Source organism: Pteropus vampyrus, unplaced genomic scaffold (assembly GCF_000151845.1).
Source record: "Pteropus vampyrus isolate Shadow unplaced genomic scaffold, Pvam_2.0 Scaffold66, whole genome shotgun sequence".
Classification (NCBI taxonomy): Eukaryota; Metazoa; Chordata; class Mammalia; order Chiroptera; family Pteropodidae; genus Pteropus; species Pteropus vampyrus.
In genome coordinates this window covers 1,995,409-2,020,773 of record NW_011888847.1, presented here as the reverse complement: position 1 = coordinate 2,020,773, position 25,365 = coordinate 1,995,409, and the positions used below count along the sequence as shown (strand labels likewise).

The following is a 25,365-nucleotide window of genomic DNA, read 5'->3' as shown; positions in this document are numbered from 1 at the left end:
GAGGTGGTGCTGAGTGAGGGTTGAGCTAGCCTCTTGGCTCCAAGGTTCTAAACCAGGCGTATCTGGCCTGTGTGATCTCAGTGGGCCACAGGATGTTACCAAGGGCTGGAGCTTTCCATTTACTGACTTTTCTGGAGTGCTCCTGGGTTCCTGTTATACCATGAAAAAGCTTATTTGGTTCTGACCCCTACTGGGCCATGGTGCTCCATTATAGCACCATTATAGGCCTTCGGTAAGTCCTGCCATGCCCCACTGGACACACCCCTCATCCAGGGCTGAGAGGTGGAACTGGCTAATCTACACAACACCACTCAGGGGTTGAAAGGTACCAGGTGCCTCTCTGAAAGACTGCGTGAGAGTAGATGAAATTATCCCAAGTTTGTATGTGCCAAATTATGTCCTTCCCAAATCCATAAATCCTATGAATTTTTGTTGCATTGAATTATGTTCAATATTGGTGTCTCCCCTAAATTCATGTCCTATGACTTTTGAATTCCCAGTACCTCAGAATGTGACTTTATTTGGAAATAGAATCACTCCAGATAGAATTCATTAAGATGAAGTTATTAGGATGGGCCTTAATTCAATATGAAAAGCGTCTTATATAAAAAGGGGAATTTTGGACACAGAGACACGCACACAGGGAAAACATTGCGTGAAGATGACGGCAGAGGTCTTGCCAAAGATTGCCAGCAAACCACTAGAAGCTAGGAGAGAGGCATGGAACAGAAGGAACCAACACTGCTGGCAACTTGATCTTGGACTTCTTGCCTCTAGAACTGTGAGACAATACATTTCTGTTGTTTAAGCCACTCAGGTTGTAGTACTTTGTTACAACAGCCCTAGCAAATAAATATACAAGTGTTCAGTTCTTCATTCAACTAATACACAATGTGCCAGACAGTGTGCTGGGAGTTGGAAATACAGTGGTATATGATTATTTCCCAATATCTGTTTTCCTGTTTCTGAGTATTAGAACAATTTCTAACTGGGCACATGTCTACCCAGAATAGAAATTAATTTCCCAGGCTCCCTTGCAGCTAGGTGTGGCCACGTGGCTAATTTCTGGCTAATAGGATGGAGGTAGAAGAGGTATATGCAAATTCCAAGGAGCATCCTTAAGGAGAAGGCAGCTTGTCCATCTTCCCTGCCCTCCTGCCTATTAGCTGGTCCCATGTTCTCGGTTCTCTGACGCCATGGGAATGGAAGCTGTGCTTAGCAGAGCAGCACACAGAAATCGGATACTGTGGAATTGCCACACCAGCCCTAAGCTACCTACTGCAGGCACTTTATATAAGAGAGAAACACGTTCCTATCTTATTTACAATACTGTTATTTGGGGTCTTTGTTACTGGCAGCAGAAATCAGTCTTAGTTGAAAGATAGACATGTTTCCCACTCTTGTGGGACTTATATTCTAGTAGCGAATACATACCTTACAAAAAAATATAATGACAAATGTGTGGAGTATCACAAAAAGAGAGCATATAAGAGGGTAAACTGATCTGGCCTGAGGGGACCGAGAAGCCCTTAAGGAAGTACATTTGAGCAGAACCCTAAAGAACAAAAAGGAAGAGTCGACATAGTAAAAAGGATGGAGGAAGGGTTTGTACAGGAAGCAGTATGTAATAGGAAAGGTTAGAGAAGGCCAAAATAGCCAGGGCCTTCAGGGCAAGCCCAGAGAGGAGGATGTTTAATGCTGTAGGGACAAATTCACTGCATCACAAATTAATTAATTAATTAACTAATTAATTAATTAATTAAAATTTTTTAATTTTTAAATAAAATAATAGTGCATAGGCGTCTATCAAGAATGCAGTTAGGGATATGAAATTTGGCTTTCTCTCAACAGTTACCACATCATTGTTTTTTACACATGTATTAACACTAAGAATGGTTTTACAATTTAATTGCAGAAGTAAAATGTTAAATGTCACCCTTGTATTTCCAGTTCCTGCAAGTCTTCGGCCTCCAGAAGAAGCCTTTCTGTTCACAGGCAGGTGTGCTGGTCTAACAGGGTGCCTCTCCAGCCTGCTCTGAAGCAGGCTCAGCTGACAGTCCCCACGGCCTCGCCCTGCCAGTGCCCCCGGGACCCTGGGCACTGTCAGAGAGCTGCCCCCTACCTGCCTCGCCTCTAGCTCACATACTCACTCTCATTTATCTCACAATGGCTTCATAATAGTGTAGGAAACGCTATTACCTCCATTTAACAGAAGAGAAAGTGAGGCACCTTGGCTGTGGGAGCCAGAGCCAGTTATTGATCCTGCTTCTCTGTGCTGGGAGGTGTCAGTACTTGGTTCTAAGCTGGTTTTACTTTTTAATCATAAAGCTAAAGGGAACTTAGAACAAGCACGTAGTCTGTCCCCATTGATTCTAGGCACAAACAACTTTCAATGAATCATATTTGAAGAAAGGGTCACAAATGAAATTCATGGCCCCAAATGCCTGTAGATACACATGTAAAACGTAAGTAATATGTCACGTAAACTGAAATTACTACACGGGATGGTAAAAATGATCTCCCCAAAATTTGGTGGGATGAGTGTGAGAGGAGAAATACTTTGTGCCAAAAAGAAAACGAATGGCCCTGCAAGGAGGGTAGAATTCTGTGGGGGGAGTGGGCACAGAGAGAAGCCGGAATTGTCTCTCTGGGAATTCAGGAGGAGGAGGGTGGCAGGGTGTATCTGACTCAGGGACTTCTAGAATTCTGTAACTATTAGTCTACATGTTCAGAGGAAAAAGAAGGGAGACATGCATATTGGTAGGTGGGATAGAAGCAAATCTGTCAGGGGCCAAAACTTATTCAAATTAAGAATCGACATACCTCGGAAGTCTAGCTCGATATTGTTTATTATTGCCAAGAGAGAAACGTGGCGGTCTGGGTTTCAGGGTAGAGGGCTGTGCAGTGGGGTAACACGGAGTGATCACAACCCTGCCCATGCTAAAGGTGCAGCTTGTACAGGAACGCATGTGCCAGGGACCCCCAGGTAATTCAGAATTGCTGCAGGTGTTCACTGGCCCATCTCCCTTTTCTACATGACCCTGGGAGCAGAAAAGGCTCCACCATCGTTAGAAATCTCAGGTAGTTACATCTGCTCAGGAACTTATGCCTCTACTCCCTGTCAGTGATTGGACTAGGGTCAGGCACAGGACTATCACCTGGCTAATCAGAAGAACCTGCTTTTTCATACACCCGTGCTAAACAGGCAAGTGTGCATCTGAGGCTGCCGGAAGTGGTCTTCCCTAGCTCATGGAGAGAGCATGTCCAAAGGACAGAGAAAGGTAAATCAGTGGCCACTTGCCAGAGGCTACGTGCACCAATAAGTTCCACCTCACCTTTATGGTTTTATTTTTTGCTTAAACTAATTCAGGAGAAGTTTCTGTCACTTGCAACTGAAAAAAATCCTAACACATTCTCTTTTTCCTGTTCTGTGTCAAGATATTGTTGTAAGAAAGGAGCACAGGAAATTCTTCACACTCACAGCCAGGCAGGGATCTATGACTAAAAACAATGGTGTTAGTACCATTGGAAAAGTTGCACACATTTTTTAAAAAGAAAAATTGCCAGGCTATCTTTTTCTTTAAAATCCTAGTACATCTGTAACTATATTTGAAAGGTTATATTTTCCCAAAAATGATACCTACAAGTGAAGTCATCTTTGAGGAAATTGAGACTGAGACCTGCTTAAATCAACTTAACTTTCAGATTCCATTCAAGTAGAAATCAATTTGTTTGGCTTTATTTAATCTGACTGTGTTTATTATTTTCCTGCTCCTCATGACATTTTAAACTAGCTGGAAATTTTTCGTAGTTTATTTTTATTTTATTTAAGTATTCTTGGGGAAAAAAAGAGAGAAAGTATTCTTGGTATACAATATTATATTAGTTATATTAGTTTCAGGTATACAATATAGTTCTAATAATAGTTCAATAATTCTAAGTAATCACCTGTCATCAGGCAAACTTATCACAACCTTATTGACTATGTTCCCTTTTACCTTTTCACCAGGTCTCCCCTCTGGAAACCATCCTTTTGGTCTCTGTTTCGGAATCTGCTTTTGTTTTTTTTTTTTTTTTTAGGTTCCACATATAAATGAAACCATATTGTATTTCTCTTTCTCTGTCTGCCTTATTTAATTTAGCATAATGCACTCTAGGTCCATCTATATTGTTGCAAACGGCAAGATTTCATTCTTTTCATTGCTGCATAATATTCCATCGTATGTATATACCACATCTCCTTTACCCATTCATCTGTCGATGGTCACCAAGGTTGCTTTCATATCTTGGCTATTGCAAATAATGCTGCAATGAACACGGGGGTGCATAAATCTTTTCAAGTTAGTGTTTTCATTTTCTTCAGAAAAATACCCAAAAGTGGAATACATTATGTCTATTTTTAGTTTTCTGAGGAATTTCCATAATATTTTCTATAGTGGCTGCATCAATTTGCAGACCTACCAACAGTGCACAAAGTTCTCTTTTCTCCCCATCCTTGCCAACACATGTTATTTTTGACCTTTTAATAATAGCCATTCTGGCTAGCATGAGGTGGTATTTCATTGTTTTGATTTGCATTTCCTTGATGATTAGTGATGTTGAGCATCTTTTCATATATCTGTTGGCCATCTGTATGACTTCTCTGGAGAAATGTTTCCTCATGTCCTCTGTCCATTTCTTAATCAAGCTGTTTATTTTTTTGTGATTGAGTTGTATGAGTTCCTTATATATTTTGGATATAATCCCTTTTCGGATATATCATTCATGAATATATTCTCCCATTTAGTAGGTAGTCTTTTTGTTTTATTACTGGTTTCCTTCTCTGTGCAGAAGCTTTTTAGTTTGATGAAGTCCCAATTGTTTATCTTTGCTTTTGTTTCCCTTTATTAGCTTAGTTTTTAATTGAACTAACTCCTTAAATGCAAAAACAGCTGGAATGATTCAGCATTCTTTCATAATGCTAGTTTTAACGCAGAGAGTATGCCACAGATCTTCTATCCCCTTTTCAAACTTCTACTACTAAATGTAACTATAACAGACAAATCATATAACACTCATTTGTATCTGTTCAGACTCTTTCCTGTTTATCTAATCCTTTCCTTATTCTTCATAGGCTTGTCAGTTTTTAAGAAATACAGAAACATCTTGAAATATTTCTGACATTAAATAAAAGAAACCCATTCTTATTTGACACTGTAAAATTTTATTCCTACCGTCAGAAAACATGCGGAGGTCTCATTTTTCATTTTATATACAACTGTGAGAAATAATAACTGTAAAGAAACTGCTCAGCAAATCACTAGAAGCCCAAAATCACATGTCTGACTGAGTCTCGATTAAGTAATAGTAAGTGGCACTATTTTTATTTAAGTAACAAAATATTCCCTCAAACATTATCTACATTCTGACTTTAAAAAATTATATTTTGAAAAATTATAAAACAAATGGAAAAGAGAGAAAGAAAGTAAACCACTACCCTTAATCACAGCATCCCAGCACAGCCACTAAAAGCGTTTTGGTGCATTTCCTGTTTTTTATACTCAAATTTTTTCTTACATTACTTTAATCATAATATACATTTCTATCTGTATCCTGCATTTTCACTAGATAGTAGATCATAAAATTTTGTTGCTATTTTATAATTTTAAAAATTGTTTTAATGGTCATAAAATATTCTTTCGAGTGGATATGTAATACATTTTTAAACTATTTCCCTTCTGTTGGATATTAAATTGTGGCTGTTGTTATCTTGCTATTATAAATAATCCCTTAATGATATCTTTGTATAGATGAATATTTCCCTATATAAGATTGTTACTTCAGCAAGATGTTCTACAAATGGAATTAGTGGGCTAAAAGATATAAACAGTTTTTATAGCTTAATATATACCGCTAAACTGCTTTCCATGGGGTTGCATTAGTGTGTACTCCCACCAGCAACAGACAAGAAAAGCAGTGAGTCTCTACAATCCACATGCCAGGCAGATATGGGGGCAAAAAGATTGAGAAAAAGAAAAATTTCCTTACTCCTCTTTACCTTAATAGAAATATTAAATAATATCATCAGTGGCCCCTATATGTGCAAAGACGTTTAGAGAATATCTGATATCCTTAATGCCCACATTTTGAAACATATTCAGGAGGAAACAAAATTCATGTAATTTTTTAGGGTAGGTCAAGAGATTTATTTGGATCATTTATAAAAGCAGTTAAATAAAAGGGAGGAGTGAGGGGAAGGAAAATCACAAATGACAAATTTTACTTTGTTCAATTTGCTTGGATAAGAATGGCTAGTATTTCATCTAGTTCCCTGCTATGAGGGAACTGGACCTTTGGGTTTTGGGGTTTGGAGCTTGGTCATTATTATCAAGGTGCTAAAAGGAAATGGTGGCAAATTAATTAATTAAGTAAAGACTTTTAATTAAGTAAATTAATTTAAAAAGTAAATAATGGCTGGTAGGAGTTTCCAATACAATTTTATTCTCTGGGTACTAAAAGTACCTTTTTACTTATGGCAGAACATGTCTTCCGGCATCTATCCCAATATACGCCCATAAATACTCTCCTTCTCAGTTTTTCCCTGTGGAGAAAACAATTATGCTGACCCATAATCAATTATAATTTTAACAATAACTGAAATAGTCGATAAGTATACAACCTTACACTAGTAATTTGAAGGTTAAAAACCATTTTCCAACCTGATAAATCTCTTCCAACTAATTCTCCTGAGAACCACCTACACTTCGGGGACAAAATATAATTCACCAACTGATTCCTTGACACAAACAAGAAGGCTGCATTTTTCAACAAGTGAAAATGGCTCCTGAGAGGACTTCAGGCACATAAGATCCTAGAGGATCTTCAAATTCAAAGTTAATGTACTTTTTACAACTAAAAAGTCATGTAGTAATCTGCTATGCCTTAACATGGTCTATTCAATTTTTTAATAGGCTGCTCCTGAAGAGTTTATGCATAAATAATTAACAAATTTCAATGGACTAGTTTTCACGGATGATGGAAAGGTAGGAGGAAGAGATGTGCACCTGTATGTATGCATCTTTTATAACCTGCCTCGTTCTCAAAAGGGTTTAAAGTGACTTGGTGAATGTCTGTAGGTCGTACTATGTTGCACCAGATCGACAGGTCAGATTTCTGGTGATTATAGGTTTCATGTCTACCAACAATGAGAGAACCTGTCCTAAGTTAATAGGGCTCAAATGACACTATGACCTTACCATGCCACTACACACAAAACACATCTCAGAAGAATTAAAGAGTTACAAGTTTTTTAAAAAGTCAAAATGCCAAATAAATGAAAGAACATGTAAGTGGATATATCATGCTTCTAGAGGGAATTTTTTAAGTGGTGGGAGAAATAAAAAAGGAAAAGATATGCTGATTTAATTCAACACATTCTTTGAGCACTGTATTAGGTACTAGGCATTAACAAATAAGACAGACCCTTCTTTCATGGAACTTACACTTCAGAAGGTGGTGACAAACTTTCTAATTTGATGACATAAACATTTTATATTTTAAACTTCTGTATATATAAAAGCATGAAAGTAAAAAGCAAAATCCCTGAAAAAAATCAGCAAATACAAGTGTTAATATCTTTTCATTATAGAATTTATACAAATCAGCAAAAAAAGAATGCTAAAATTCCACCCAATAGGTAACTGGGTAAAGACTGACTAGAAGACGTGGTTCTATAGTGTAGTGGTTAGCACGTCTGCTTTACATGCAGAAGGTCCTGGGTTCACACTCCAGTGGAGCCACAGTCATGGTCTACAGCCATGCCACCCTGAACAAGCCCAATGTCTGATCTCAGAAGCTAAGCAGGGTTGGGCCTGGTTAGTACTTAGATGGGAGACCACCTAGGAAGACCAGGTGCTGCAGGCATAAATAATATAGGGAAAAAAAAAAAAAAAAGATTGACCAGAAAGTATGCAGGAACGACCACAAGTAACTGGTTAACAAATAAATGGAATGTGTAACCTCAGCTCCTAGATTAAATGAAAATAATGAGATACCATTGTTTTACTATTAAATAAACAAATATTATTTTTTACATAACAATAAGCAAGATCTCATGAGATGGTCACTGTTTTGATTGTTGGCAGAGACGTATCTTAATGTAATACTTTTTAAAAGGGTTTGGCAATATAATCTCTACTCTCGAACATCTCATTTATGATAATCTATAAAAATGATGCCCAAATTTAGAAAAGACTATGCATTTTCTTATCATAGTGTTAATCTTTTGATCTAAATGTAAACAAATGTTGCCATAACACAAAAGAATTCTCCAATGAGCTGACCACTTATAAAATTATACCCTATTCAAATATCTCTCCCTGCTTAGCACTGGCCTCCACCAGGTCAGTGTCTTTGTGAGTCAGCTTCTCTCCCTCATTTTAAATGGTATTCAATAATACATTGCAAATAAAATGCAAATCCACTTCAAAGTAAAAATGCAAATTTTACCCCCAAAATGCAAGGTTTCGTGAAGTTGATAAATGTGATAAAGAAGTGCCCAAATCATGGGGAAAGTCAAAGACTGACCAATAGAATCCAACAAAGTTAGGCGAGTTAACAACAAAGAAGAGAAGATGGACGAGGGCTGTGACACTATTGGCACTTCGGTAAAGAATGACTCAAAATATCAGAGGAGATGCCCTTGGGAAAACTGATGAAGCTTCATATATTTTTTCTAAAATTTGTCTTCTGTAATTTCATTAGAATGTCAAACATTAAGTGAAAGATGTCATTGTACTATTATAAAATATTGTCAAAAATATACTAAAATCAATACAATTTCTTTGTTAATTTAAGAATTCAAGCATAGTTGTAATTATAAGATATATTTTTTATCTTATGTTGTAATTTTTAGTTTAATTTTTTAAAGTAAAGTCCAAATCAAACTTTATTGACTACTTCGAAATTTTGATTCTATTTAAAATAGGTTCACCTTAATAGGTCTTTTTTAGTGGGTCAAGTTATATTTAGATTTCTGTACATGGAATAATTGAAAAGGAGATTAACCATCAACCGGGGAATTGGTGAATAAATTATGATGTAATAACTTGATTACTTATCCAGTAAAAATTAAGTTTAAAAGAATTTCTAATAATATGAAAGTTAAACGCATGCTAATTGAAAATAAGATTATAGTGTATTATGATCACAACTATGTTTTTAAAACTGCAGAGAAAAAAAAAGGAAGAAAATCGACATTCTTTCTGGAGTTCTTTAGGTGCTTTCTTAGTGTAGACCGGTTTCTCTCTCAGCCAATTGCACAGTGGTCCACCTGGGACATCTTCTCACTAGAGTGGATCCACTTTCTTCTAGGTCTCATGCTTTCCTCTTTCTAGGTTTACTCCTCTGTTTTACTACATTTTATCAACAGTGGCATCTTTGAAAAGGACATTTGGAAGGTAATTTTTATGAGATTTGCGTGTTTGCAAACGTCTTTATTTTGTCTTCACAATTGATAGTTTGGCTGAACAGAGAATTCTAAGTTGAAAATAATTTTCCCCTTTTCTTCTCCCTGTGGATACTAATTGGATTTTTTTTTTTAGAAAAAAAATATTCCCCCTCTATTTCCTGCATTCTGCATTCTGTTTTCAACCAGGTTTCCATCTTTTTGTCTATTTATCTCCATCTTTCATTGATGCTAGAGGCTTTTCTCACTTGCCTGGTAGAAGATCAGCTGGGATGTAGCTGGGATGTGTTGAGATCGAGCAATTGAATGATGAGCCAGTGTTTTTCCTGGGGTTCCCTAAATGTCAAGATGGGGCTCTCTTTCCCCTGGGCTCATTGAGTTTTTCCAGAGGGTAAATTCCACCAATCTTTTGCCTGAGGGTCAAATGTCCAAAGGCCAGCACTCCACATGAGGAAAGAAAAGGGGACTTCTGGATCCGAATTACTATGTATGCACGGTTTTGGTTAATTTCCTGGTGTTGCGTCCCAAGTCTCACCTTACCTTCCCTCCTAGTCCCCGGCTACCCCGTGGTTCTAAGGGACAAACAGGTTCCCATCTCTTCTAAATAAACTTCATTTGCTTTTTAGCCTGTGGCTTTCTCAATCTCTATCATCCAAAAATTGTTAAAATCTCATTTGCCGATGTTTCTCTTTTTTCCTCTTTAATCATGAGAATTTATTTGTCCTTTTACTACCATTTTATTGGGATTTGAGAGTAAGAGGAGATTGATGTATGTGGCTAATTTGCCATATTGAGCAGAAAACCATATATTACTTTTAGCATAGAAAATAAAAACTTTAAATCAAATAGCTATTGTGACCATAATTACATAAAGCTAGTGTATTCAAATTGCACTATATCAGTTTATCCCACATAAACATAAACTCCATCTATTTAACATTCATTCTTGTAGATTTTCCCTGAAACTGTTACTTCGCATTTATGTCAAAATGGGATTCTCTTATAAGAATCAACTGACTCATCTATTTCACAAGAAAAATGTCTGTGAAAATTTCCAGCATAGCAACCCTTTGTAAATCTTATTTTTCCTTGTTTTGCAGATGCTTTTGTGGAATCATCTAAAGGTTCGTGTCTAAAAATACACCACACGTTTTGTGCACAGAATGAACAGTTTAGATATAAATGTCGAAAAATCAAAACCCCTTCTTTACATTTCTCCCTCTTTTTCAGTTCCATCCTTTATCCCAGGTACCCTAATTCTTATCATCTCATCTCTATTCCTAAGAGCATGGTGAGGGAGGGAAGATAATCTAATAAGTCACTATTACCTTAGTATAAATTGGATCAATACATTTCTCCTAGGAGATTTTGCACTTAAAAGAGGACATGTCAAAAGGAAAAATCCCCTCGCAAGATTTTTCGACAGTTAAATCAAAAGGGCACAGGCATCATGTCTCAGCTCATAGGCTCTCACATCAAGATCCCTACTGTGGAGTTCCAGACATTGCAGCAGTGAGTGGGGGAGATGTAAACACAAATTTCCCTCTGGGCCTCTCAAACAATGAATGCCTTATGGAAAAGCCCTTGGATCCAAAAGGTAAGAGGTCAGCTGGCACTTCGGTTTCTCTGACTTTTGTTTAGGATGTAAGCTCTGAAGGGACAGGTGCGAGTGTCCCTTTCCTCCTGCAAGCCTTTTCTTTACTCCTGTTCTTATCTCCTTTCTCTGCCTGGAGTAGGCACTTGCTGGGAAGCTTACAAGTGAACACATCAGAAAATTTGGGAGATGGCTGTTGGGAGGAAGAAAGTACATGTGTTTCTATCAACAGATAATCTTAAACTTGAGTCGTCACTGTCTAATTTGGGGTACCCTGTTTCAAGTTGTACGTGCTAAGCTGTTTGGTCCCACACCAGTCAGACACACGCATTGTGAAGTGAATCATAGACTCTTGTTTGTGTGAGCTGGAATGTGTACTCACTGGTTGAGTTATTGACTTTAGAGGGTACCTGGCCTTCAGGAAGGCAGAAAGAACACTGATAAAATGTCTCATTTGCCTTTGAATGTTTAACAATGCCTACCTGTGGGCCTCACACACATCGCCATCCAAAAAAAAGATGATTTATTGAAGAGACAGAGAACTTCTGTTGAAGTCAGCTATACTCAGTTGAGTCAAGCTTTTTACAAAAAGGCTTTGTTGAGAAAAGACTGAAAATTCTAACACCCTAAAAGCATCCCAGGAAAAAAATATGGCCAGTTAAAAAAAGCCATTGTACAAGGTTCCCAGCAGGAGCCTAAGCTACATTCATCCATCATAAGGATCTTAGATGATTGGGACCTAACAGGCAGGCTGGCAGACAGCCCTTCCAAGAGAGAGAAGCCTCCTGCATATGAAATCATCCTACTGCAAAGAGGGTCAAGTGGGCCAATCTGGTCCCATGAACAACCCTCAGTCATCAGCAGGTATTTTGTGATTCCAGAGACAACAGAATGTCTGCCACTTGGATTTGAACCCAGATCAACTCTAAACATACAAGATCATGCTCACTTACTAGCAACACAGCTTAGAGGTCAAGTTTTGAGGTTACCATAGACATGGCTAACACTCTGGTTCTACCTCTTAATAAATGTGCGACCTCAAGCAATTAACTTCCATTTCCTGACCTATCAAATAGAGATGATAAATACTACCCCATCGAGTTGCTGTGAGGATTAATTGAAACCGGATATGATTGTCACTGGCACCAGAAAACATTCAATGAATGATGGTCAGCCTTATCATCAAAGCTGATCCTAACAGTAGGAGCAGCAGATTTATAAAGTTCCTACCAGTTCTAAGAATCCTTAACAGTTCTGTGACTATGATGCTAATTTTTAGACCGAATGATAAAATTTAAACCGAATTATCATTCTAAGCTGAATAAAATCAATCAAAATAGTTTTTCAGATAAAGGCTGAATGGCATATTATAATAGACTAAGGAGTAATGCATTTATCTCAAGAAGGTTTGAGATAATGTTCTAGCAAGCATCATTTCTTTATCATACTCACACTGCACGCCACCATCTCCCACTGCTAGCATCAAAAGAGTTTGTTCTCTGAAGTATACAAATTCGTGGATCTGAACCAAACCCATAAGTTTGTTTTAGGAATGCATGTTTAAGACAGCCCTGGGCTATTTCTTTGTCTTGGAACATTTTTCATGAAAGTAGTCTTTTCACTTTGTTGAAGGACAGGATGTTCCAAATCAGTGAATCACTTTTGTTTATAAAATGGAATAGATGAGGTGACATCAATGAAAATGGCGGAATAAGGATCTCCAAAAATCTTTTTCTCCATAAAAGCCATGAGAACAAAGGCAAAATCAACTGCCTTGTGCTATTTCCCATACCAGGCTAACAGTAAATTATTTTTAGTTGAATCTCTTTACTAAGAGTAAACAAATCCTTAGTAACTCATGGCAGTCATTTAAAGCTTGTATTTCAAAGGAAATACAATATCACCCAGTGGAGAAGAAAAGTGGTGTCTTGACTGCTTACTGCCAAAGCCAACTGCACAATGCATTTATCTCCATTCTTTCCTTATCAAATAAAACAGGCATAACTATCTTCTTTTCCCCCACACATACATACCTGTATACATGAACATACACACATACACAAAGAGCAAAGAGAAGAGACAACAGCCAACAGAGATAACATGTTTTTGGAAGAAGTGAAACAGTCTGGAATAATGGTACCTGACATGGCATGGCAGGGTGGAGAAAATCAAAGGCTAAGTGCCTGGAGAGGGCGTGCCAACGAGAAGCAGACTGATTCGCTGCACGGACACCAAGGACAGCTCAGGGAGTTTAGCATCAGGCACCTCTGAGGTGGGGGTGAGGGTGGAGCTGAAAGCAGGAGGATTCATTGAACATCTTCTCTCCAGAAGTCAAGTAGCAACCCATCCCACATCCCTGTAGAAAATAGATGGCTTCATTTCTGAGGAGACTGCATCAGATGTCTGGACTCAGGAGCCCCAGGCACTGTGAGGACAGGGGCCTTTAGTGAAGATTAAGTGAACGTCTACCTTACAAATAGTGAGAGCCCCATCCGCTCCTAGCCCCTTATCCCACTCAGTTCCCAGAACATTGACAACTGGCTTATAACCCAGGCAGGAGGCTGAGGGGGCATTCAGAAGCAACTAATGGGTCAAAGAGAAAAGGTCTACAGATACAAACATTTATGGTCTACTGAAAGGAAAAACCTGGTCCTCACCCCATCCATCCACTGTGAAACCCACCTGGAAATAATCTCCACCTATATTAGCTTCCCGTGGCTACTGTAACAAATTACCATATATTTGGTGTCTTAAAACAGCAGAATTATATTCTCTCATAGTTCTGGAGGCCTGAAGTAAAAAAAAATCAGTTTCATTGGACTGAAATCAAAGTGTCACCAGGGCCTTTCTCCCTCTGGAGGCTCCAGGAATAAATCCTTTCCATGCCTCTTGCAGCTTTTGATGGCAGCTGCCTTCCTTGGCTTGTGGCCACATCACTCCAATCTCTGACTCCGTGGTCACATTGCCTTCTCCTCCCTTCTCAAATCTCTCTCTGCCTCTCTCTTACAAGGTCACTTGCAATTGCATTTAGGGCCCACCAGATAATACAGGATAATTTCTACATCTCAATATACTTAATATAATCACATCTGCAAAGTTTCTGCCATATAAGGAAACATTTATAGATTCTGGGGATTAGGACATGGAAATACCTTCGGGGACCTACCATATTTAACCTACCATACCACCCCCACACAGAAAGTTTTTAACCAGTCTTTTAGTTTCTCACTTAAGTGTTAATGACATCAAAATTTTTTCACCTTTATTGGATATCCGAATTTCTTGTTTTACAAATTGTCCATTCATGGCCTTTATCTGTTTTACTTTCTACTGGTGTTTTTCCTACAGATTAAGAGAATTTTAGACAAGGCCATTAGCCCTTGAACTGCCGTGTATGTTGTAAATATTTTTGCTAATTCGCATTTGCCTATGAATTTGTTTACAGTTTTCTAATACACACACAAAAATTTTAATGTTATATAATCAAATCTAATACTTCTTTTCCTTTGCAATTCGTCCATTGCTATTATATCAGAAAACCTGCCTTATCCTAAAATTAGGTATGTGCTAATATATTTTCTCCTGGTTTTATGGTTTTATGTTTTCTAAAGTACTGAATTCTTTACATGGAATTTATTTTAATATGTGGTATGAGAAAAATCCAACTTGCTTATTCTAAGTTATTTAAACAAGTATTAAGCACAAAATATCTTTTCCTTTCTCTACTGATCTGTCATACCATCTTTATCAAATATATAAATCTTATATATTCCAGGGTCTGTTTCTGAACTCAGTTATCTTAATCCCTCTTTCAGATGTTCGATGTATATCTTTTCTCCCCTCTGAGTTTCTAGTTACAAATAAATAACTATAGTCTATCAAATCATCCCAAAATAATTTCATATTTTCTCATTCTTTCTAAATATTTATATAATTATTTATCTCGTGGTATCTTACTGGTCACTTATCTAAAAGAATTCATTTTTATCATAACACATGTACATGTATTTGAAAATTTTTAGAAACAGGAAAGCATTTTCACATTTTTAAAAGAAAAGAACTTAGAGATATCTTTCCTCTTTGTTGTTAATACAATGATTTATTTAATATCTCTGATGATTTTATTAATTAGTTAATTCAATAAATAATACATGCTAGCCATTTTTCTAGGTTCTAGGTATACAGGACAAAAACTGACAAAAATCCCAACCATCATGAAGCTTACATTCTAGTAGAGGAGACAGATAAAAATGGGATAGGTAAAAATTTTAATGCAGTAAGTGTATCAGTGATGAGTGCTATGGAGAAAAATAAATTGAAGAAGCAGGGTAGAAACAGGAAAATCTGAACAGGTGACTAGGGATGACTGAGAAGCTGGTATGAGTCAAGACCTAGAGAAAGTAAAGGAACCTTTACTTTTCTTCTGTAAATTGACACACACATTGAAATCCCTGGTATATCTTCAGGTATACTTTAAGTATATCTTAAATCAATTACATAATCATTCATTGCTTACCTACTATGATGAGCAAAACGTTAATCTCGACATATCAGAAGGAATCACTACATATTTTAAATATCAAATTCATCATGAGTTAACTGCCTACAATATACTTACAGGAGTGAAGCAGCTTGTTGGAAATCTTTGAACTGTAGAACGAAATACAAAGCTCCTATATTAAAAAAAAAGATATGATTTTCTAAATTTATTTTTTATGTGAGGATCTTTGTTAATTTATTCCCCATCTCTCATTAAATATTTTAAAGTGCTAAGCTAGATGTGATGGGCATAAGTGAGGTTTAAAAGCCATTAGTATTGGTTGTTAAGCATGTAAATAGAAAAGCATGAGTGAAATTATTAAAAGCAACTCAATAAGTATATAATTACCTGGAAGCGTACTTGGGAACTGGTGCAGGAAGTAGATCATATTGCCCTGGTGAAAGCTTAACTGACTACATAGAATGGACAAGGACACCAATAATAGATTAATACAGGTCTTAAACTCACTTCATTTTATTATCTGTCATTCATAATTTTATTTTATGACCATACATTATATAATTTATTCTCTATTTTAATAGTAGAAAAGGTACATTTTCAAAGGTGGAGCTTCAAAACAGTCCACAGATATTTACTTTCCATGGTGAATTTTATGACCATATGCCTGAAATAATGTATTGAAAAATGCTATACAATTGATCATATCGTAAATGTACTAGATTCAACAAATCGATTTTACCATGATCGAGTGAGCCTGCTCTGTGGGTAAAGAACTGCACTAGATGTGGTAGGGAAGAGATATGGTCCCTGACCAGCAGAAGTGAGAAGGCATATACATAAACAATTCTAATATAAAACAATATAACCAATGCAAAAAACAGATTAGAGATTTGAGAAGTAGGGAGAGATTAAAACTAACTAGGTGGCCCACAGCTAACATCACATTAATCAACAATGAAAAGCTAAAAGCTCTTCCTCTAAGATCAGGAACAGGACAATGGTGCCCATCCTGCTCCATTCCTATTCAGCATAGCACTGGAAGTTCTAGCCAAAGTACTTAGGCAAGAAAAAAAGAAATAAAAGGCATCCAAATTGGAAACCAAGAAGTAAAATTGAACCTGTTTTCAGAAGACATGATCTTATATGTAAAAAACCCTAAAGACTCCACCAAAAAAACTGTTAGAACTAATCAATAAATGCAGTAAAGTTACAAGATAAAAAAAAAGAACATTAAAAAATCAGTTGAAGGACCTGAATATAAGACTTGAAACAATAAAATGCATAGAAGAAAACATAGGAACTAAACTAAAGGACCTTGGGCTTAAAGAGGATTTTATGAATTTGACCTCAAAGGCAAGAGATGAAAGAGGAAAAATAAATAAATGAGACTACATCATACTAAAAAGCTTCTGTTTAGCAAAAGAAATCATCAACAAAGTAAAGAGACAACCGTCCAAATGGGAAAATATATTTGCAAGCAACACCTCTGATAAGGGCCTAATATCCAAAATATACAAAGAACTCATATGACTCAATAACAACGAAAAAAACAAACAATCCAATCAAAAAATGGGCAGAGGACCTGAACAGACACTTCTCCCTAGAGGGCATAGAAATGGCCAACAAATATTTGAAAAGATGCCAGCATCGCTAGCTATTAGGGAAATGCAAATCAAAACTACAGTGAGATACCATCTCACACCTGTTAGAATGACTATAATCAAAACAACAAGTAATAACAAATGTTGGAGAGGATGAATTAATATTATTAAAATATCTATGCTACTCAAAGCAGTCTACAGATACAGTGAAATGCCTATTAAATTTCCAATAGCTTTTTTCATATAGGAAAAAAATATCTTAAAATTGATATGGAACCACAAAAGACCCTAAAGTCAAAGCAATCTTAAAAAGAAGAAAAAAGCTTGAGCATCACACTTCCAGATTTCAGATTATGGTACAAAGCTATAGTAATCAAAACAATATGATACCAATATAAAAACAAACACATAGACCAAGGGAACAGAATACAGAGTCCAGAAATAAACCCACACATATACAGTCAACTAATCTTTGACAAGGGCACCCAAGAATACATAATGGGGAAAGGACATAAATAAATGGCATTGGGGAAACTGGATATCCACAAGCCAAAGAATGAAACTAGACCTCTCTCTTATACCACTCACAAAAATTAACTCAGAATGGACTGAATACTTAAATGTAAGACCAAAACCATAAAACTCATAGAAGAGAACATAGGGAGGAAAAGCTCCTTGACATTGGTCTTAGTAATAATTTTTTTTGGATGTGACACCAAAAGCACAAACAAAAGCAAAAATAAGCAGGTGGGATAACATCAAAGTAAAAAGCTTCTACATAGCAAAGGAAACAATCAACAAAATGAAAAGGCAGCCTAAGGAATGGGAAAGAGTATTTGCAAACCATATATCTGATAAGGTGTTAATATCTAAAAAAATATAAGAAACTCATACAACTCAATAGCAAATCATCATCATCATCATCATCATCATCATCATCATCATCCAATTAAATTGGGCAGAAGACCTAAATAGACATTTTTCCAAAGAAGACATTCAAATGGCCAACAGGTACATGAAAAGGTGCTCAACATCACTAGTCACCAAGGAAATTCAAATTGAAGCCACAATGAGATATCACCTCACATCTGTCAGGGTGGCTATTATAAAAAAAAAAAAGAGAGATAATAAATATTGGTGAGGATGTGGAGAAAAGAGAACACTTGTGCACTCTTGGGGAATGTAAAATAGTACAGTCATTATGGAAAACAGTATGGAAGTTCTTCAAAATATTAAAAATAGAACTCCCATATGATTCAGCAATTCCACTTCTGGATATATACCCAGAGGAAACAAAATCAGTTTTCTAGAAGATATATCTACACTCCTGTGTTCAATGCAGCATTATTCACAATAGCCAAGCTATGGAAACAACCTAAGGATCCATCAATGGACAAATGCTTATGGATGATAGATAATGAAAATGTGATATATAAATATATATGAACAATAATATAAATATATATTATTATTTAGCCATAAAAAGAAAGGAAATCCTGCCATTTACAACAACATGGATGAACCTGATGGGCATAAGGCTAAGTGAAATAAGCCAGACAGAGAGAGACAAATAACATTTTGTATCACTTACACGTGGAATCTAAAAGCTTGTACTCATGAAACAGTAGAATGGTGGTTGCTAGAAACCGGGGTGGGAGGTGGGGGGTTGGAAATGGGTAGATGTTGGTCAAAGAGTACAAAATTTCAGTTATAAGATGAATAAGTTCTAGGGATACAATGTACAGCATGGTGATAATAGTTAATAATACTGTATTGTAACTTGAAATTTCCGAAGATAATAGATCTGTGTTCTCATCAAACACACAAACTGGTAACTATGTGAGGTAATGCGTATGTTATTCAGCTTGTGATTGTGGTAATCTTCATAATATATATATATATATCAAATCATCATATATACAGCTTTGTCAATTATACCTCCATAAAGCTGGGGGAAAATAATTAAATAATCCAACTGGGTGATCTAAAGATGACAAAGACAATGAGATTCGAGTGGGGTTTTAAGGAAAGGACTTCCTTGAGGAGAACAAGGGAGTGTATTCTAAGGAGAAACAGTGCAGAAGAGACTTTGTCTTTGCCCACTGTCGAACCTGTTGCAAACTTCCTAGGTGGCTCTGTTGTCCCTGAGTTTATGGCTATTAGCCCAGAGGTACATGAAGTAAGGGAGTGCCAGGAACTGGTAAGCACATAGAGTGGGATATGTAAAGGAAGGGAGGGAGAGAAGGAAGCACGATAAGAAGCCAGAGAAGACTGATTGGACCTCCAGAATTTCCTATGCTGAAGGAAGGAGTTATATCACAAAATCCTGGGAGACTCCTTCACAAAGTGAACAATCACTCCACCCCCTATTATTTTAAAATCAGATTTAAAAATACAATATCGCCTTTGTTGAAAATGAGGAATCCATATCCTGACATTTTCTTCCATAGGGAAGTTCTGCTATTATATTTTACCCTGCATCTCTCTTTTACATGTTGATATACAGTTTTGATTGTAGAGGCAGGTTTTTATGAATATAGCAATAATGGTAAATACAAATTTTATGATGAAATACACACATTGTCCTGATGCACCTGTGCCTTGTTCATTGCTCACTTGACTTAATAAACACCCCCCAAAATGGGTATTTTTTTTATCCTATTGCAGAAGCACAGATATGTATTTTAAACAAGGGGCTTTTTGGGGGGTCACGAATTCCTGTTTCTTAATTTTGATGATGGTCACATGGGTGCTTGCTTTCTATTTACATTAAACCCTGCATATATGCTTTATGCTTCTTGTTCTTGTGTTCTCACATGCTCTCTTTCTCTCCCTCATGTACATATACACACATACACAGAAGGAAAAAGAAAAAAGAGAACTGAAAAGTGAAAAAGAAAAAAAAAGCCCTTAAAGCAGTTGTTTATTCATCTACAGTCAGCAACCACATAAGATTTTTGCAATAAAGTATACATGAAAAAACTCTTAGACACCATTAGTCTAAAAAAGAATATTGGTTACCCGTAGTTTCTGTGTTTGTCCTACTTTACTTGGTCATTCTTTGCTATTTAATATAACTGAAATAGGACTTTTTTCCATAAAGTCGTTAATAGTCAGCTGCCTTATGTAAGAAACTGTTTCTCTGCACATTGCAGAACTTGTTGCAAACTATCTGGGTGGCTCCATTGTCTTTGGAGATTTTATATATACATATACATTTTCCTAATTTCTACATATGTGGCTCAGTTCTTCATTTATAACGTAAGGCTCAGAGAATCTAGACAGCGTGCCCACACAAAAAAACCTGATTCCAGTTAATTAATGTTTCAGTCCCTGTTGATTAAGTAATCAGAAATCTTGCAATTGCTCGGAGTCATACAATATGACAGGATGATATTAGTGTGGATACTTAATTCAGTTGTGTTGCACTAATACCATCAATGTCGGAAAACTGGAGTAAAATCAACCCTACTTATTAGGCTCTTGGTATGACAATGTTTTGAGAACCCAGATCCATAAATAGGTAGGACAGAAAGAAACAGATTTTTTCACTGCTTTAGAAGCCCTGCCAGAATAATCATACAGCAAGTGCAGCCAAAGGGCTGGTAGATGCAATATTTTTAGGTACTATTGGTAGAAATTTCAAGTGTAACTTCTCTCTGAGATGTCAAGTCTGTTGTGTCATATGGAAGTATCTCTGCTCAGATTTCTTTATGGTCTGAGAAATAGACAACGTAAGACTTTCTCAGAAAGAAGCCTACCTAACGATACTAATGATATTGTTCTTAATTTTATTAATAGCTTTTAATTTTCATCAGCTCCAAGTGAAATAAGAACTACAAGTGAGTCCCAGTCCTTGAGATAAGTTCTCTGTTCATCTTTCAAAATCCATTTTCATTTGCCACTCTCTTGACAAATTTGCATGTGGCAATTACTGCTTTGCCTTGCACTTGCTCTTTGAGAATTCAGCCTCAAAAATATCTGCTAAATGAACCAACTATGAGGGCCCCCTTTTTTTTTTCATTTAAATGCACAATGAATTGCTCCATCTTCTCTTTGTTTTGCTCTTCATTATCCCAACATTTAAGTTGAGTTCCCGCAGTATTACTTGCCAGACCCTTCTTGGGCACCAAGTTTCTCTCTAACAATACCTTGCTTAGTGAAAAACCATCCTGTCGAAAATCCCTTCAGTTGTTATTTTACCATGGAGCACTTTGCACATTAACTTGTCTTCTGAGATATCATCATCATAGCTATAAACACAGCTAACAAAGATCAATGAACTGGCAAGATGCAGTGCAAATGCACTGAGGTGGGAGTGGGAGTGGCAGACTGGGGAAGCATCCAAGAGGCCAGTGGGGCAGGAAGAGAAAGTGAGAGGGAGTAGTAAGAGATGAGGCCTGGAATGAAGCCAGTTCACATTAGAACTGCTGACCCTGAGAACCACCACTCAGAGATATCACGCCTACTTTTGAAAAGCTTTAAACCCAGTGGTTCCCAAGGGGTACAGGGGTGCCGCCAGGGGGCATTAGGCAAGTCTGGAGACAATTTTGTTTTTTAAAACTGGGGGTGGGTGGGGGGGAGGGATCGAGAATGGCATCTAATTAGTTAATGGCATCTAATTATCCAGGAAGTAGCCAAAAATCCTATAAAGCCCAAGATGGTTGCCCCACACACAACAAAGAATTATCCTGTCCAAAATGTCAATAGTGCCAAGGTTGAGAAACCCTGAATTAGACATACAAGCAGAGAAGTAAAAAAGGTAGTTGGATATACAAGTCTGGACCCAGAAACACATTTGTAAATTATAAACAAATACGTGATGTTCAAAGCCTTGACTCCAAATGAGATCACCAAGGGCAAGAGTGTAGATGAGGAAGAGGTGTGAGGGCCTGGGGCGCTCCAAAAAGAGATCAGGGAGAAGGAGCTTAACCAGCAAACAGCTAAGAAGAGAAAACAAAAATGAGGATTGAGGAAAAGGTGTCAAGGGTTGGAAAGAGAGGTGATGTGAGATAAAGCCACTCGGGAGAGTGGGAGAGTAAACAGACTCGGGAAGTCCATTCACTGCCCAGTGAGGTGAAGAATGTAAAATCAGACGAGTCATTCAGCTACATGGATGCAGGTACAAAGTTCCCAAAGAGTTAGATTTAACCAAGGTTGTGGCTTTGTCAAACAAGTCATATGTGCCATCAGGGACAAGGGAATTGAGGATGTATGCAGGCAGTAACTCTGATCATTCATTATACAATTTAAGCTTTGCAAGGAGGGAAAACATAGTAAAGTTGAGAAGCAGTGAAAAGGTGATAGGGTCAATGGATTATAGATCAGGGAAAACAGAACAATTGTTAGGGCTGGGAAACCAGAGTAATAGAGGCAAAAGATTAGGAGTAATCAGTGGGGTGCATGCAGTTGAGATTATGGAGGGTTGAAATGATTGGTCTTGAAAAAAATCTAAGGAGTGAGTGGCTAACATAGAGGAGAGTTCAAGAAACTGAGAAGTGAGATCGTTGCAAGTTCATGTACATGTGTACTGAAATTATGACAAGAGTAGTGGAAAGAGTGACAGGGAACGAAGGGAGCTAAAATCATCCAGAAATAAGGGGAATAACCCCAGGGTTAGTGGATGACTGAAACGTTGGGGAAAAGGCACGTCACAAAACTATATGTACGGAGACAGATGGTCCCATTTTCACACATAGAGTCTACAATAAAAATGTATTTTTTCTCTGATAAGAAATTATTGTAAAAATTATAGGGCTATCTCAAATACTCTTTGTAAAGAGCCAGATATAGATGAGTATATACATACACCCACACATATTCAAATATACGTATATATGTGTATATACGTAATAAGATTCTTTGATACAAATTTTCTAGTTGAGTTACATGCTTCAGAATAAAGATGTTAAAAATAGTAAAAACTTTTACAAATAATAAACAGCTCTAATGAGTGAATATTCTATTTAAAATTATGAAGCTTGAGACTGTTGTTCTATTTTAATTAAGTAGCAATAATGTATATAATAGCTACTTCAAATTCAAATTATTTTACTGAGTTCTGTTATTAAAAAACCAGAATTATAAATTTTATTAGTGAGTAAACAGTGTTACATCTAAGTATCTCTCCTATTATGAACATAATACCTTTGAAATAGAAAATTAAGAAAACATTACATTTTTCCAGTTTCTGGAGTTCAGTCCTTTGTGGGAGGTGGGGAGAAAGGGGAGAAAGAAAAAAAGAAACAGGAAAAGTATGTTTTCAGAAGGTTTTGATCCATCTCTCTGAGTAAGCCAAATTCTTTTGGTCTTTTAAAGCTTTAAATTTTGCCTAATCCCAACGTCCTGTGTTTTCTCCTTTCAACAGTGGGTCTTGGCCTACCCTCAGAAACCCCTAAAAGCAAGAAACGATTCCACATGGAGCATGGTAACTTGATACCAAGCCATAAGTCTAAGTAAAATTTAGCGTTTGTATTCATTCTCTGAAGCAAGCAGGATAGGATTTACCCAGTGAACTTTTATCATTCTGTCCTCTTACAAGCTATAATTTGCAAAGCAGTAGGAAGAGTCTACATGTTAGATGCAACATGTGCTCATCCTACGGAAAAATTCCTTGTCTATCCTCATAACCATAAGCACTTGTATTTAACTTTCAGATGCAACGCATTTCTTCTCAGTTTATCACAACGATATTCTGATAAGGTTGGTACTATTACTAGCTTCTTTAAATGGGAGATATTAAAGCCCAAAGTCCCAAGTAACAAAGTCCAATTTACAACCCAGTCCCTTGAACAGGCCCTTTACAATGCTATGCCCCTCCCTCAAGACACAACTCGGGTTCTACCTGTCCAGCCCTTGCCCCTTATTCATGTACAGAGGCACAGGGCAGACTGCAAAGAGCACCGAATTTGGGCTCAGAAGCCCTCATTTAAAAGTACTACCTCCCCTCCTTATTAGCTATGTACCTCTGAACAAATTACTTCGTTTCTATTTATCTCAGCTACCTTGCATGTAAAACCGGGATAACATTTGTTCTGCCTATTTCAGAATGCTTCGGAAGAACTCCTAAGAGAATATATGTGGAAGCTCACAGTAAACTATTAAGAGCCACATAAACGTCATGTATTATTCAAGGTCCAGCTTGAGTTCTACTTTATCCAGGGAAACTTCCAGCCTTTCAATTCAGCCCACACTGAACTCTCCCCTGGCATTTCCTGCTACACTATTTATCTCAGCATTTGAAATATTTGCTGTTGTATTGTTACTTACATATTTCCAAGTCAAGAAAAGCTTCCCTCCACAGAGCCTAGCACAGGGCTGTAAGGACAGCAGTACTCTATATTATCGATGTCATAAATGAACTGGTGGAACTGAGAGTAGACTCTTACCCTCCTGGTACCACAGTGCTCATTTCTACAAGAAATTTTGGAAGAAGCTTCCCTATGGTATATAGTTATAGTCACACTCTATCTAATAAGGGCTCTACTTACCAAAAGGCAGAGTTTTCTCTTTAAAAGAAGAGGGTATACCATATAAACTTCTTGAAGAGACCAGAAGTATGGCCCAATCATGGATAAGATACCAGAGTTACCTCTAGCTGGGAGAATCCTGTCAAGAGTCCCCCAAGAGGGAACATTCCATCCCCTCCCCGCATCCTTTCCTTGGATTAAGGAGGCCTCACAGGGAAAAAAAAAAACTCTTGCTGTACATATTTGCAAATTAAGCAGCACTTCTTTGATGCCTGCAGAAAATCAGGCATCCTAAAGGTCTTTAATTTCTCCTGGAGAAGATACACTCTAAATACACAGAACATTTTCCCCAGGGCTCTTGGTAACTTTCCCACAAAAACCTAGCTGCTAGTAGTGCTTTACCTGATCTTTGTAAACCAGTGTGCTGGGGCTTGACCGCGGTTTGTCTTTAAATGAGTAAGTGGCCACTTGCTTCTTCAACAAGTCCAGGAAGTCAGGAGGCATGTACTGGGGAAGGTCATTTAAGACTGGATTGTTTCTTTGCACAAGAGGTGGTTTTTTTCTTCCTTCATTTTTAAAATTGTAGGTTGCTGCCACTGGATTTGATAGGGAGTCTTCAATAAAAGTTTTCAAGTGGTAAGTGCCAGGGATAGGAGTATTCTGTGGAAAATTGACATCATTTTTCAGATCAGTGTGTAAACTGTTAACATCTTCTAAAGCAGCATTCTTGGAAGGATCACACCTGTTTGTTTTAA

General features: G+C 37.1%; 1 protein-coding gene and 1 pseudogene across 1 annotated transcript in view; one reads left to right on the top strand and one right to left on the bottom strand.

The window, feature by feature from the left end:
* The window catches only part of STPG4 (sperm-tail PG-rich repeat containing 4), a 40,885-nt gene that overhangs the window by 8,036 nt on the left and 7,484 nt on the right, over positions 1-25,365 (bottom strand). Inside the window, exons 3-5 of the mRNA XM_011361320.2 lie at positions 25,013-25,270; positions 15,928-15,992; positions 15,658-15,712 (exon numbers count right to left, since the gene is read on the bottom strand). Coding sequence (XP_011359622.1) covers positions 15,658-15,712; positions 15,928-15,992; positions 25,013-25,270 — 378 coding nt within the window. The remainder of the gene's footprint in view (positions 1-15,657; positions 15,713-15,927; positions 15,993-25,012; positions 25,271-25,365) is intronic.
* Positions 7,787-7,902, top strand: LOC111740632 (annotated as a pseudogene).